Consider the following 16554-nt stretch of genomic DNA (forward strand, 5'->3'; position numbering starts at 1 on the left):
CTTTGTGATTTTTAAACATAAAACCCAGAGTTAGCAATTACAAAGTAAAAAAAACAGGTGTTGATATCGACCCCCTGGGGAGAAACCGAGGAGGAATGCTGTCCTAGGCTGTCCAGAAAACCTCCTATTTAAGCAATAGGTTTAAAACTAGTTTAGCGCTGTACCTCAAATACCAACAAGTGACTCTTAACGAGCTGAAAGGATGCTGTGCTCCACACTGTCAAAGGCCGCAATCAAATCTAAAAGTAATACAAATGCTAATTTGGCTGCATCAACAGTTAAATTAAGCTAATTTAAAATGTTTGTCTGATGTTGCTACCCTAGTTGATGATGAGAGATTGTTCCACCATCCAAAAAACTTTTATAGAAGATGTAGTGGTGATTGTTTGTCAAACCAAACATCCAATAAAGTTCCAATAAGTCACTATAGGCACTGGGGTCACGTTTTCTTGACGCAGGCAAAAGAAGTTGAAGTCCAAACTTGTAGATGTTCAGTTGATTTATTTCCTTTTTTTTTTTTTGCAAAGTTCAAACATTTCCTTGCTCTGTCACCTCTCTTGCACTGGTACAAACCCATAGGCCCCTAACCCAAATGCCTGCTGGTCCTTACTAGGCTCCTACAATTATAGAAAGTGGACCGCCCACATTTCTTCCTGTTTTACATAATAAATACAGAAAAAAATGATAAAAAAAAACAAAAAATAAATACACAAAATTCAACAATTAACCTATAAATAAAGTCTGTAAATAATTTAAAAAAATATATAAGTTTAGGAATTAACCCAATTCAAATGGATAAAGAAATAAAGAATAAATAGCTCCAACAAAAGATGTTCCACTGAGGGGAAAAAGACACTGAAGGACTTGTCTGTGCAAATTCTCAGTCATCCGGGTCCCAGCAGTCACGAAACAGGCTTAAATTGGTGGCAATAATAAATAGCTTCTTCAAGTTTTGCTTGAATAATCTGCATCACTATAGAATGACCTTGTAACCCTTCCCTGGTTTATGGGCATCTCTAAGAACATTGCAGTTGTTTCTTTTTTTAATGGATCTTATGGGTATTTATTTCTGCACCTCGGGTTAGCTTTAAACTTTTAGGATTCCTGTAGAGACCGCATCGTTTGTATCATGACCTGATCTGTAAAGCCTGTAAATTGAAGCTTTCATCTTCTTGTGTGATTAATCGTTGGGGCTGTTTCTCCACAGCACATGTTCAGTCAGTAAAGACGGGAGGTTAAAGCCTTCTTCATTCATCCACAGATAATATGCAGTTCTGAAATGGTTACTGTTTGATTTGCCATGTTAAGGGTCAAATGGCTAAGGGGGTGGATGCGGTTGCCGAGACGACTTTTTCACCTACACAGATTTCACCTGTTGATAGCCCATAATTACACAACTTTGAACGTGGAGGGAAAGAGGGGGATCACAGCTGTGGTCCAGCAGGTGGATATGGTTTAAATCGCCTTATTTGTTCATGTGTGTTTTATTTTCACACCCGAGTGTCTCAGAAGGCGGACATATGGGAGTATCTGTTGTGTTGATGGGAGGGCTCAGGTTACGCTCCTTGACGTGGGCTGACAGTAGTGCTGTGATGTCTGGGTGGGTCTCCCCTCCCTCGGGTCACACTAACATCATCAATCTTTCCCCCTGGTGACAGGCGGCCAGGCCCTCCAACTGTGGGCACAGTGCTGTGTTGTTTTGTAATTAGGCTGCGTTAGATGGCAGGAAACCCTCTCTCCTTCTTACCATCCCTCCATGCATGCACCCCTCTCTGCAAATACCTGGACCTCTGCCCCCCTGACAGCCAGTAAGAGGCACAACAGCTTGTAAAAATGCAACAGCAGTTATTATACTCGTAACACCTTTTTTCTGTTGGACTTTTGCAAACAGACTGCTCTGCATTGGGCCGCCAAACATGGCAACAAAGACATGGCAACGTTGGTGGCCGACGCCGGAGGCGACATCAACAATAAATCAGTAAGTTCAGTTTAAAAGTGAGGTTATGAGTGGGATCTCATTCAACTTTATGATATTCGTATTGTTAGATTTTAGACAGACAAATTAAAATAATTGACATAAATATATGTATCACTTAATTAGCTTCTTTATTTTTTCACCTTCTTTTGTAAACAGTTGCATTTGTTACTTGAATCAACTGTTTAATTGAGGTCTGAAGACGTTTTCTCTAAGGGAGACCCTAAAGACATAAGATGCCTTTTGTAGGGTTTCGTTTTCCCTAGAGATATCCATTGAATGCAAACTCATAGCCATGTCTCGATGTGTAGAACAATACACAGTACCTTTAATTTGGTTCTAATAACAGCAGATTGTTTACTAGTTTGTCTACTAGTAATTACTTCAGTTTTTATTTTAATATGCTGATTATAAAGCAATGTTTATACTTGTGATATGTCATTGGCTGATCTTTATAAATATTTTAACCAGTGTATCAGACTCATTTTGAATTGATATTAGCTTGGTACATCGTTAAGTAGCTTCTGATGTAGTTAAGCTACTGTTAACACATTAGTGTAACTTAGCTTGCTATAATTCTTTAGGTGGTAGCTTTGGTGTAGTGAAGCTTAATTTATTGTTGAGTAACTGACAGCTTATCTCACTACAATGGACAAGTAGGTTGCCCAACACTGATTATAGCCATTTTAGAATACAATAAAGGCCTATGAGGCCATGGTAGGGTCACTGATAACAGGAAGAATGTACTCTGTTCACATTGGACTAAAAATAATCAAGTTTTAATACATACATATGGAGCAATATGAAGCCATATAAACTGTCAATGCACAACATCCAGAATCCATCATCCCCACTGTCAAACACAGGGGTGGCAGTATCATGCTGTGCAGATATGTTTCCTCAGCTGGGACAAAGAAGCAATTTCAAGTCACTGGGGAAATGGGTGGAGCCAAGCATAGAGCAATTCTGGGGAAAGTCAGAAGTTTAAAAAGAGACCCCCGACTGAGGCAGAGGTTTAGCTTCCATCAGAACATTAACTCAAAACAACCTAATAGCAATGTTCAAATTAAGCAACCAATGCCCAGGCCTAAAAGCAGCTGAAAATATAAAACAATTTTAAAGAGTCCTTTCTGACGGAGCTTCAAGGTTCTTCCGGTAGAGGCATGCCCCAACAACCCCCAACGATGCGTAGTCGCAAATAGACACATGCTACTTTATGCCACGGCTTTCACGTTCTGTCAAAATCCATATATCATTTTCTTCCTGCATCACAACTCTTCTGTTTTAAAGTCCAAACATGACAAAATATGAAAAATTCATGTTATGATTATGCAAAGCCTTATGTTAGTGTGACACTTCCTGACAACATTACTGCCTCCATGCTCAAAACATGCACTTATTCACACAACCGCATTGATCCTTTGTAAATATGCTTGATCTCTTTAAACAGTTGAACAATATAGTGAGTGTTCTGGTGAGGTCAGGCTGTACAACATTAATTCCTGCTTCCCACCTCAAATAATAAAGTCAAGTCCAGGTTAAATCATTTCCGCACCTTCTGCATTATGGCTGCTCTCATTTAGGATCCATCTAATAGATCACTGCTCACTCTAAGGCTATAGCCTTTTTTTATTTAAATAAGCAGATACTGATAAATGAGGAATATGGAAACAAGTAGACACACAACAAGTCAAACATGTTAAAAATATAGCAAAGTGGAAGCAAAGTTAAAACTGTTTTCCATTTTATTGGAAGCAATAAAATTCTTTAGGAATTACTTTGGAGAATGCATTACTTTAGCCAGATGTGGTGTTGCACTTAAAAAGTTTATTGAAAGTTCTGAATAGGACCAACAGAACAACTCTAGGCAGAGGCTGTCCAAGTCGTGACCAGAGTTAGAAGCCGATACAAACACGAACACAAGTTCCGCACATACAGCCCCTGTCAAACCTCAAAGACTTAGCCAGCGTATGCCTGACGTACGAAAAATCTGGCAAAAATGCTGGAATACGTATTGGATAAGTTATGGATACGTTTTGTATAAGTTATTAGGACGCTGAAGTACGCTGAAACATGCTGGCACTCATCAATATATGGCAAGTATGAGCATACGCTGGCTTACGACATATGCCAGCGTATGCCATACTTAGGGCATAAGTTACAGGTCAGTTATCTGAATGTTGACATACCATGTCCAAAACCTATGAGTAACTTGTGCATAACTTATGCATAACTTATCAAGAACTCATCTCCAATGCATATTGACGTATTTGACGTGATCCAGACGACCGCCTCAACGGTATTCTAACTTACAGCTACTGTATAATGGCCAAACAGAAAGGCGTTTGCAGAAATTTAGCTTTATAGTACCAAATACATTTGCATTATTACGTTAGTGATCAAATGTCACATTTTATTAACTCTTTGAAAACAAGTTTTTCTTCAAATATTTTCCCCCCAAAAAAAACGCTGTAATTGAAAACAACAAAATAATGGGGCATCTCGGATTTATGCCACTAATACTCCATTTACACTACCCTTGAAAAACTGATCCATGTCGAGACCGGTCCGAGCTCGGATCAGTTAACCAGGCCGGGCTCGGTTCTGACGTCCATTCACACATCACGCTATCTTGGTTCCTCGACTCCTCGCCTCCTAGTGACGATCTGCGGTATTACTGTCAGTACTGAAGGAGGAAATCAAGCAGTAGGTGGCGGTAATGCACCAAAAGTTGTTTGACAACGCCATAAAATACAAGAAGAAGAAGATTTCGATTGTTGTTTATAGTTCTTCTTCTTCTGTTTTGTGTTGGTTGGCAAGCAACTTCCGGAGGGGCATTACCGCCAACTACTGGAATGGAGTGTGAATCGGGATGTGCAGCCAGACGGAGATGACGCGTTCTGCTCATGCGCTCTTGTTATCAGAGAAGCGAGCCAGGAAAAAACCAAGCCGAGCCCACCTCTGGAACTGGTCTGCAGTTAGCTTGGTCCGGTTGTGTCTAGCTCATTTCAGTTCAGTTTGCTTTCCATTTACACACAATAAGTTATCTCAGTTACTGAGCTCGGACCGGTCTCGGCATGGTTTTTCAAGGGTAGTGTAATGGAACGGTTTATGAAAACCATCCGAACCGTTCGGTTCGAATCGCGTGTGTTGCGTTCGGTTCATGCACTGCCCCTTTTTCTCATAGGCGAAGCGTGTGCACTCCAGAGCAGAAGTTGGCGGTACTGGGACCAAAGCCAACGACCAGTAGTAAACAAGAAGAAGCAGCAGCGTAGCCGGGTGTAGCAGAAAAAAATCAGTCGTTGTGGAGAATTGTGTGGGTATGGCGAGTGGGAAAGAACAGGAGTAGGAAGATGCGCCAGCAGCACTTTATAGGTCTGCTGTATGGGAACGGAAAGAAAGTTGTGGATAAAAGTGCGCAAGCATTGTGCAACACGTTTTGTTTATGCTAACAGCAACGCGACCAACATGTAAGGCTAACAATCAACATATACCGAACCGAAAACCGTGACCACGAAACCGTGAACCGAACCGCGGATTTTGTGAACCATTCCACCCCTAGTGTAAATGGGGCAAAAATGTCCATATCTGAACTCTGAAATCTGAACCACCAATGGAATCAAAGTTTCCACTTACGATAAAATCATACATACTGCCTTATTTAGAGTGCAGCAGAGATGGGGACTCGAGTTTGTGACTCGTACTCGAGTCGCACTTAAGTCGCATATTTAATGACTTCAGCCTCGACTTAGACTTGCATTTAAAGGACTTCAGACTCGACTGAGACTTGTGATTTCCGACTTGTGAACAATATTTTATTCCAGTGTAAAAACACTTATTCAAGTGTTTTTTTGTTTTACTAACTTGACTGATCGCCGCTCGCCTTACCCGCACACAGAAGAAAACTCAAAGACCCAAACCGTGAAGCACTCAAGTTCAAGTGTTTTATTTATACAAAAAGCCACAGCAAAAGTGGCATTATAAAACAGTCCTTTTCTTCTCCTGATAAAACCTAAAATTTAAGAGTTTTCCTTAAAAATCAGAGGCTGGAAGTTGGGCTCCGCTTGTTATGCTGCTTCAGGTGCGAGTGATCAGCCTGCAGCACCCACTGGCTGATCCACAGCTGACTCTGCGGCGCTCCAGCACTCTTCCACTCCCTGGCGTGCCACACCCCTTTCCAGACCGATCCAGCTAAAAAGAGAAGTAAGGAGAACTCCAGCATCCACGCGCCAAAACCCCGTCTGAAGATATATTCCTGTTTATGCTTTAAGCGAGGGGGAGCGCTACTTACAGGCGAGGTTCCTCCTCTGCCCTAATACTCCTTACTGGGCCATCAGTGCGCACGGATCCCGCCTGCATCTCCCCCAGCAGCGCGTCCGTCTCTGTCACCTGCAGATTCCGTTCTCCTTCTCCTTTCCTTCAGACTCCTTTTATGTAGGCTTTAATCAGCCCTTGCTCACACCTGAGCGCAGCAATTACGCAGCGCAATTAATGCACTCCGCCTCCTCAGACAACTACTTCAGTCCAGTGCGCATGGATTGTCACAAGGGAAAAACAAACCAAAACAAGCAACCCAACATGCAGGAAAAATGCAAAAGTCTAAAATAAAGGAAAACAATCATATAAAAAAGAAACATCAAAACATGCAAAGCTCAAGAAGAAAATACAAAGAAAAACAAATCATATCTTCCTCTCCAAACATGCAAAGCATAAAACTAACATTAAAATGAAAGAAAACCATAAATCATATTTTTCCCTGTGCAACACACTGACGTCACTGACGCAACAGTACGTGGACGGCAGGATTGTGATTGTTTTTTTTTTTTTCCACAGTCCTCATTTTCAATAAAAGAGCAGACATTTACTGCTAAAACTAGAAAAAGTTGTAACCACAAATGTCAGGAAATACTGTAAGAAAATGCAAAATTTATCTGGAAAAATTTTTTGCGTGTGCTTTTTTTAATTGTATTTTTCATTTAGCAGTTCAAGATAATGATAATTCCATAGATATAATAGCGACCTTTAAGCTATACCGTCTCAGTGACGGAGATGAAAACACATGGAGAAACAGGCAAGCACGAAAATTATTGCACTTTTTTAAATTAATCAAGTGATTAGAATTTTTTGCGCGATTAATTGATTATTGCGACAGGCCTTCTCAAGACTTGAGACTTAACTTGGACTTGCAAAAAATGACTTGTGAACATGTCTGGAGTGCAGTATGTATGATTATATTATTTTGGGGCCAAAATGCTCTTTCCATCAACGGATTTAGATTTTTTCAATAAATCTTTACTTATTTATATAATAATAATAATAATAATAATAATAATAATAATAATAATAATAATAATAAATTTTATTTGTATTGCACTTTACATTTCAACAAAATCTCAAAGTGCTACAAAATTCATAGTTAAAACAAAACCGTACAATAAAAACAGCATACATAGTTGAAACGAGACATTACAATAAAATAACATACGTAGTAAAAACAAAACAGTAAAATAGCCATAAAACCACACAGATAAAGTACTAACTAACACAGGGGAGTGGCGGCCTAGTGGTTAGGGCATAGAGCTTGGAATCCTGAGCCTCTGAGTTTGACCCCACTCCCACAGTCTGCCACTCTGGGTCCCTGAGCAAAGACCCTTAACCCCAAAACTGCTCCCTGGGCGCCACACGAAGGCAGGCCACTTCTCCTCAAGGGAATGGTCTAAACCAGCGGTCCCCAACCTTTTTTGCACCACAGACCGATATATGTCAGACAATATTTTTGTGGACCAGGGGGCGGGGGGGTGGACGGACCGTTTTTTACTTGATCGTATTGAAGTAAAAAACGAGTTTTGAGGATGAGTTTTGAACTGAATTAACCTGTGTCAAGAGGCACAGATGCACAGACTGATGTAATTGGGAGAGAATACTGCAATTTTTTATATTTTTCAAAATAAAACATCACTCAGACTCTGATCGTCAATTAATTATTCTGTGCGGCAAGGTACCAAATGACCGACGGACCGGTATTGGTCTGCGGCCCGGTGGTTGGAGACCGCTGGCCTAAATGCAGAGATAGAGTTTTGTTGCTCTGTACTTGTGACAGTATAATCAAAATAGAAAATTATTATTTTTGATCAGGATTTGGCAGTCTAAAGTCAAAGAGACATGATCCACATTATGATGACATCCAAAACTACAAGAAAATAGAAAAACAAAATAGTAAATATAATTTTCCAGCTTAGGCGCTAATTAATCTTAGCTTGGATGCAGTTTTCTGGCTTTCATCTTTTCCTTTTTTTCGGCAAATAACAACTCGGAAACACTTTAAGTTTCCCCGTTAAGCTTTTCCATGAAGGCCTCACTTTATGACAGTAATATGGTGAAGATTCTCAGTCATCCAGGTCATAGTCATTCCGAAAAAGTTAGAAAACAATCCGCTGGACTTTGTTTCCAAGTTTGAAACTTGAAAAAAAAAAGTCCAGTGGATTGTTTTTAATTGTTTTTTTAAACTTTTTTAGAATGTTTATGATGAAGTTCCATGTTTGTACCTCAGGCGACCTGTCAAACATATGGAAGCTGGAAAAGATTTGCACCGATCTGATTGCTTTTCTCTCCTCTCTTGCAGCATGTGAGTATCCAGGCCTTCCTCCGGCAGTGACGGGGATGTGCGCTACAGTAGGCAATTTGACTTGAAAGGTTGCTGCGGTGGCCCCTGTGTGATGTAATGCTCCTTAAAGATCTCTCTGAAGTTCCAGCTGTGCAAATGGATTACAGCAGAGAGAGAGAGAGAGAGCGCTGGGGCCGTGGGAGGACGTCGCTAATAAATCATGTCATGTCATGTTAATTGTCTCCCAAAACATAGAGCCTGTTTGCAGGCATGCGAGCCCACGGCCGTGCAATTTTCAGCGAATTACCTAGCAATTATGTTTTTATCATTATCTGGTGTTTCCATAACCTTTCCTAATTTGTATCTTTCTTTTTTTCCATGATGTTTTTATTGGCTTTATTTGGACGTGGGAAATATAAAGGGGGTAGGTACTAAAACCTTCCATTACTTCATCTGAATTACTCCCATAGAGAGTCTCTATAATCTGAAGCTTTAACCAACTTTTTACACATGTTTGTTATGTTTAGAGGTTCTTGACGTCCACATGTTTGAAGCTTCATATCAATCTGTTTGTTCTCTGCAGGGATACACACCTCTGCACATTGCAGCCTTGCATGGTCATCGACACATTGTTGATCTACTCATTGGAACTTATGGTAATCGTTCATCTCAAATTTTCAGGTTTAACTTAAAAGCAGAAGCTGCTTTCAGGGCTTTCCTTTTTTTTTTAGTTGAAATGTTATGAAAACGACTTATCCTTAAAAGAATGACGCCAGGTTCCAAGATTTCTTTACTTTCGGATCAAGGGTTTTTCCTTTGAGCTTCTGCTTTAAGGTGTCAGTGAATAGATTATCTGCTGCCTCTCTCTGTGTTCAGGGGATTTTTGTCGTTGTTTTCAGGGGCAAAAGAAAACGTGCGGGACTACAGCGGCCGTCTTCCCTTCCATTATCTGAGTGTCAAAGACCTCGAAGGTGCGCAGGAAGACTGCGACCTGCGTGAGTGTTTCATGCTTTTTCAACATCACCTTTAAAAAGAAATAAATTGCATCTTATTTTTCCTTTATTTCCTTTTTATTTATTTAGTATGGGACATCTTTGTTTTTTTTCTTCGCTTTTTGCAAAAAGCCTTTTGAACTGAATCTTCACCATCCTTTAGGTTTTTATAGCTTAAATTAAAAGCATTATATATTTTATTAAGTCTAGGGCTGCAACTAATGATTATTTTGCAGATCGATTTGTCTGTTGATTATTTTTTTGATTAATCAATTAATAATCGGCTAGCCAAATGTTCCTTAAAGAAGATTACGTACGAAATTAAAACGGGTGAAACTAAAAGATTAATTGATCACTAAATTAGTTGAAGATTATTTCAAAAATCAGTCTTTTTTACGAGTTAATCCGTTTAATTTTTACAGCATTAATTAAGTCGATAATTTAGATGGAGTCCAGAGGTGGAAAGAGTACTAAAAAATTATAATTGAGTAAAAGTATCTTTACTTTGCCTAAATTCTACTCAGAGTGAAAGTAAAACGACTGCTTTAATAATAAATAAACACTATAGCTATGTTTTTATACTTCAAGATGTTATAGACATCCCAAATAAATGCCATTTGTCTTCGAATCAAAAAATGTAAATTATTTTAATGATCAGCCGGTCTGTTAATCGGCGTTCTGAGCAGAGCATAAGTACAAAACACATATTTCATTGCATTGACCTATAAATATAAAACCAGCCTTCAGTTTAAGTGAATTCATTTAATAAGGGAAAAATATCCATGTTATGTGGAAATTAGTGTTAATAAATCCACTGCTGCCAGTTTTTAACTCTACTGACTATTTCTATAAAACCAGAGGTGGAAAGGGTACTAAAAAATTGTAATTGAGTAAAAGTATCTTTACTTTGCCTAAATTCTACTCAGAGTGAAAGTGAAATTACCCATCTCAAAATTTACTCAAGTAAAAGTACAAAATTAATTCATTTAAAATGTAATATGAGTAAAAGTTACTTAGTTACTTTGAGTTTTTTAATGCAAAAAAAGGATGAGTCATGAATCGAATTGAACACAAGGTGTTTTAATGGATTTCAAGGCGTATTCCAGTGGACATCCACACTTGCAAAAGATCAGCTGGGCTAAAGAACTTACTTCCTCACAGCACAAGGACAGTCACAACCTGTACCATAAAGTGCAAACAATTTTCAATCCTACTGTCCAACGAACACCATGATAACTAACTTACCGCCACATTTTTTCGTAAATTGGATGTTGATGTTTTAAAAGCCGAAAGCTCCGTTTTGCTGGGCAGCCACATGTTGCACTGCATTATCACATTGTTCCCTTTTGTGTATTTGAAAACAAATAATCCTTCCAAATATGGCCAAAGGGTTTTTCTGGCTTTCGACTCCAGAATATGTAAGTTGTGATTAGCAACTGCCATCTTCCGAAGCGCAGCACTGGATTATGAGACAATACAAAGGGTCAATGCAAGGCAGGGCCACATTAAATTTTTTCACCATCAGTATTTTCTTTTATTTTTTACTCAGTAACGTGAGGAGGTTTTAAATGTAGCAAAGTAAAACTACTTAGGTTAAAATTTACTCGAGTAAAAGTAAAAATTACTCAGAAAATTACAAATTACTCATAAAAAGTACTCAATTACAGTAACTTGAGTAAATGTAATTCATTACTTTCCACCCCTGATGGAGTCTGATTGAAAATATATATATTACTGCTCATTATTTCATCTCGCATTGCCACAGCTTTATATGATAATATGTGATAATTTAGATATTGTAATTTCTATTTACAGGCAAACATTGTGATTTTATAGCAGCATCTAAAGACGAATAAAAGTCCTGAAGATAAATTCTTCTTTTATTGCCATAACATCTTTCACTTTTGATCTAGCCTTGACTTTGACTGTATTGATAAATAATTGTTTTTCACCCAATCCGTTTCTCACATTTATCAACAATGTTAACCATTTTTAGTTACCGTAGATTCCGGACTATAAAGCGCACCTGATTACAAGCCGCACGCTCTAATTTCAGAAAGAAAATCAATTTTGTACTTTTATAAGCCGCACCGGATTTGAAGCCGCAGGTTTCCCACGTTGTATGAGATATTTACAAATAAAGATATTACACGTGAATATTGTTTTAACGTTTGATTTAATCCGTATGATAAAACAAACAAATGCGGTACATATTATGAATGCTTTTTTTTCCAAATTACCTGTAACACATTTAAATATACGTATGTGTCGGTAACACGCAAATAACGTTGCATATAACGGTACTTTTAATAAACAACACACAGAACATTGCAGCCGACCAGGAAAAGTCATTAATCACTTACTTCTTCCTCCTGCGCACTAAAACCGTCAAAGTCCTCTTCCTCGGTGTCTAAATGGAACAGCTCCAGGATGCTGTCACTGACTTCAGTCTCATTCTTGTCGCTCTCACTTGAGCATTCGCGGTCCTCTTCATCCCGCAGCAGCCCAGCCTTCCGAAACCCGCCAGTGATGCTGGATGTTTTCACATGACTCCACGCATTGAGAACCCACTGGCAGACATCAGTGAAAGATGCCCTTCGCATGCGGCCAGTTTTTGTGAAGGATTTCTCTTTATTGGTCTGTTTTTCGCGCCATGAAAAAAAAAAAAGTATTAGCCGCACTGTATTATACACTCACCGGCCACTTTATTAGGTACACCTGTCCAACTGCTCGTTAACACTTAATTTCTAAGCAGCCAATCACATGGCGGCAACTCAGTGCATTTAGGCATGTAGACATGGTCAAGACAATCTCCTGCAGTTCAAACCGAGCATCAGTATAGGGAAGAAAGGTGATTTGAGTGACTTTGAACGTGGCATGATTGTTGGTGCCAGAAGGGCTGGTCTGAGTATTTCAGAAACTGCTGATCTACTGGGATTTTCACGCACAACCATCTCTAGGGTTTACAGAGAATGGTCCGAAAAAGAAAAAACATCCAGTGAGCGGCAGTTCTGTGGGCGGAAATGCCTTGTTGATGCCAGAGGTCAGAGGAGAATGGCCAGACTGGTTCGAGCTGATAGAAGGGCAACAGTGACTCAAATAACCACCCGTTACAACCAAGGTGGGCAGAAGAGCATCTCTGAACGCACAGTACGTCGAACTTTGAGGCAGATGGGCTACAGCAGCAGGAGACCAGACCGGGTGCCACTCCTTTCAGCTAAGAACAGGAAACCGAGGCTACAATTTGCACAAGCTCATGGAAATTGGACAATAGAAGATTGGAAAAACGTTACCTGGTCTGATGAGTCTCGATTCCTGCTGCGACATTCGGATGGTAGGGTCAGAATTTGGCGTCTACAACATGAAAGCATGGATCCATCCTGCCTTGTATCAACGGTTCAGGCTGGTGGTGGTGGTGTCATGGTGTGGGGAATATTTTTTTGGCACTCTTTGGGCCCCTTGGTACCAATTGAGCATCGTTGCAACGCCACAGCCTACCTGAGTATTGTTGCTGACCATGTCCATCCCTTTATGACCACAATGTACCCAACTTCTGATGGCTACTTTCAGCAGGATAATGCGCCATGTCATAAAGCTGGAATCATCTCAGACTGGTTTCTTGAACATGACAATGAGTTCACTGTACTCAAATGGCCTCCACAGTCACCAGATCTCAATCCAATAGAGCATCTTTGGGATGTGGTGGAACGGGAGATTCGCATCATGGATGTGCAGCCGACAAATCTGCGGCAACTGTGTGATGCCATCATGTCAATATGGACCAAACTCCCTGAGGAATGCTTCCAGCACCTCGTTGAATCTATGCCATGAAGAATTGAGGCAGTTCTGAAGGCAAAAGGGGGTCCAACCCGTTACTAGCCTGGGGTACCTAATAAAGTGGCCGGTGAGTGTAGGCCGCGGTGTTCAAACAGCGGGAAAAAATGTAGCAGCTTATAGTCCGGAATTTACGGTAAATATAACTGGAACTTTTTACATGTTATTTTAATGTGACCTTTTTAATCTAAGAAACATTGACCTACTGAGTTGCAGAGAAGCCTCTTTCCCTTAGGCACATTCCAGTTACTTCGTATTATAACTCCTACCCCCGATCCTAGATCCTTTCCTTAACCTTGCTCAGACCCAACAGTTAGAATTCTATCCAGGGTAGAATACGGACAGCCCTCAGCCTTACAGATGTCATTACACAATGCACACATGAATGATGCTGTTCAAATTAGGATTACAGTCTTCTAGAAAAAACTACAGAAAAGCATAATTTACATAACGTAGTTACAAAACGGTCTTAAATTGAAAGGCAACAGGACTTTATTTCAGTTTTTTGAAGATGTTTCTACGAGTTGACAGAAAGTTGTCAGACATGCTAACTCTATTAGCTTGTGGCTACTACAGGTGTTTAGACAATTATTTTGTAAGGAAGTCATAAAATTTACTCCTTTTTTGCGTTTAACTGATTCTTGGGTCTTTTGAAAATTTTCGTCTTTGTCTTTTTTTCCCGCTTTTTGAAACGGTTGCAGAATTTCAAGTCGCTCAAGCCAGGGAGAGGAACAAGAATAGGAAGTTGGTGTCGTTGTTCCACTCTAAGAAGAAGTGGGGTTCGGCGGAGGAGCTGGCTCCGATAGAGGAGGAGAGGACGGCGTCCCATCAGCTGTCCCTTCCTCCTTTTAGGCCCAGGAAGTTCTCCCGCTGAGGAGAAAAACAACTTCTTCACTTACATTCACACGCAAATATGGACCAAAAGTAGTGCCGTATATCATCTATAAGAGCACCCTTAAACTCACACAAAACTAAACAGTTCAGAACAACTTGAACGAAGAAAGGAAACAAGATGCTGCAACTTTAAATCAGTTAAAATCACTGCAAGTGCTGCTTTATTTACATTATGCTTTTCACTGAAGTATTTTGAAGTTTTTTTTAAATGTTACTTTATGTTACTTACGTAGCGTGTTACAGGGTCACATCGGCTCAGGCTGCATGATTCTCAGAGCTTTGCTTTTTTATTCAGAGTAATTCAGGCTAATTTGTTACGCTGGAGATGAGTGAAACAAATTTAATTACTCTGCAGTATTTTTACTCAGCATTTTTACCTAATTGATATTTGTGGAAAAAAAAAAAGAGGAGAAAACATGTTTAAGTTGATTAAATTTGTATAGCATTGCAGCATTAATGAGTGTAAAAACACATTGGTCAATTCTTGAAAAATGTTTATTAAATTCACTACCCGTTTTAAACATATAGTGTTTAAAAATTTAGGTAAGTTGGTTTTCTTAAAATAGGTGTATTTTCTCTTGATTTCAGCAAATGGTAACATATGTCAGGGGAAAAAGAACATATATAAGGTTAAAAAAAAATGTTAAAGGCAAAATTAATGATTCCACTGCTCAGATTAAAGGCAAATACACTAATTTTAAAAACTTTTAACTCATTTTTAAATACTTTAGTAAATATTTGTAAATGAAAATCCATTTTATTTTACAAAAAAAGATATAATCCACTTATAACATTAGCTTTATAATCATCATCTGGGAATCCAAGTAAAATAATAATAATAAAAAAACAGCTACTTTCATGCGAGACGAATCAACTTTGTTTTGTATGAAAGACAAAACGGCTCAGAAATAAAACCTGTAGATGTTTTCATCAATAAAACAAGGGGAACTAAAAGAGGAAAGGAAAATTCGTCATTTTAATATTTAACATTTTTAAACTTTGATTTAAAATTATTTTTGAAATGTGAACTTTTTGAGAAACTTGTGGAGAAAAAAACCCCCAAACAACTATCCTGGATTACAGATCTGTTCAGTTACGTATTTTAGTTAGTTAGTTATTTTTAGTTGCTGTTCTTTAAAGGTCCAGTTGCCATGTTTTTTCTGCAAACCGATTATTGTCACTGTTTTTATTTATTATAAAACTGAATCACCATTGGTTGCATTTTTATCTTGTGTATTCTGTATCCCGCTGTTCACCATATTTATACGATACAAATATTTTTGAATGAAGCTTTCTTTTGTATGAAACTGATGAGTCTTTGTTTTATTTAGCTAGTTGTTGGAATCCGCTGCTGCTTCCAGTTTGTCTTACTTTTTTATTTGTTTGCCCTACTTTCTACCCAGTGAGGGGAGTTTCCAAGCAGCTTTGATCTCATTTGAACTACCTGACTTTGTGGGCTACAGATGGAGTAAATATGGCCCCCCTCTCACCCTCCACACAGCTTTGGACTCCTAATTCCTGATTAACTGAGAAAGGCCCAGCACTTGCTTTTGGATCTTGGATATCAGACGACACAGAGGGGAACAGAGGCGAGTGTTTTTGTGCTTCATTTTTGAAGCGGGATGTTGGAGGGATAAGAGGGGAGTTTCTGTAATAGATACTTATCTCACTGCCCTCAAGCCCCTCAAACAAAGTCCCCTTCTGAAGAGATTATAACCCAGGGAGGGCACATTAACTTTAATCCCATGCTTTGAGGCCTTGCACCCCCAACACCAGGCCTCTGCCCCACTTATTTTAACCCTTCTGTTGTTATGTTGGAGAAGGAGGTGAGGGGGGGGGGCTTGTTTCTAGTGCATGTATGTGTTAGTTCTATGGCTACACACGAAGGTAATGTGTGTGTGTTTGTATGCGAAGCGGGGGGGTCTGTTTCAGTAGCACGCTGACTCTAATGAAAAGTGTTGAGGGGTGCATACTGCTGTGTAACTGATTCCTCTCTCTGAGGAGATTAGGCGCTACATTGTTGGTTCGGTTGCTCATTTCCATGAGAGCGCAGCCTCCCACCAGCGCCTGCTCTGCTTTGTTATTTTGAGTCGGGACAACACTGGGCCCAAAGTCCCGGGCTTCCTTGTTGCTTTTGTTTTACAAATGGGCCAAAATGTAGATGTCACATCACAGATGCTCAATAACCTCATTAGCTACTCTCTGTGAGGCTTTAGAGAGAAAATAATGGATGCATGACCTTCACTTTGTTCACA

General features: G+C 39.4%; 1 protein-coding gene across 3 annotated transcripts in view; it reads left to right on the forward strand.

Moving 5' to 3' along the window:
* Positions 1-15606, forward strand: part of LOC119799498 (ankyrin repeat domain-containing protein SOWAHA) — a 50550-nt gene extending 34944 nt beyond the window's left edge. For 2 of the 3 annotated variants that reach the window (XM_038309423.1, XM_038309424.1), the window contains 6 exons: positions 1892-1978; positions 8598-8600; positions 9001-9003; positions 9163-9235; positions 9479-9574; positions 14107-15606. In XM_038309423.1, the coding sequence (XP_038165351.1) occupies positions 1892-1978; positions 8598-8600; positions 9001-9003; positions 9163-9235; positions 9479-9574; positions 14107-14279 (435 nt within the window). In that variant the 3' untranslated portion in view covers positions 14280-15606. The remainder of the gene's footprint in view (positions 1-1891; positions 1979-8597; positions 8601-9000; positions 9004-9162; positions 9236-9478; positions 9575-14106) is intronic. The other variant, XM_038309425.1, reaches the window with a different exon arrangement.
* Positions 15607-16554: the final 948 nt, after the last annotated feature.

This window comes from Cyprinodon tularosa, unplaced genomic scaffold (genome assembly GCF_016077235.1).
Source record: "Cyprinodon tularosa strain WSP-4 unplaced genomic scaffold, ASM1607723v1 ctg66, whole genome shotgun sequence".
In the NCBI taxonomy this organism is placed as follows: domain Eukaryota; kingdom Metazoa; phylum Chordata; class Actinopteri; order Cyprinodontiformes; family Cyprinodontidae; genus Cyprinodon; species Cyprinodon tularosa.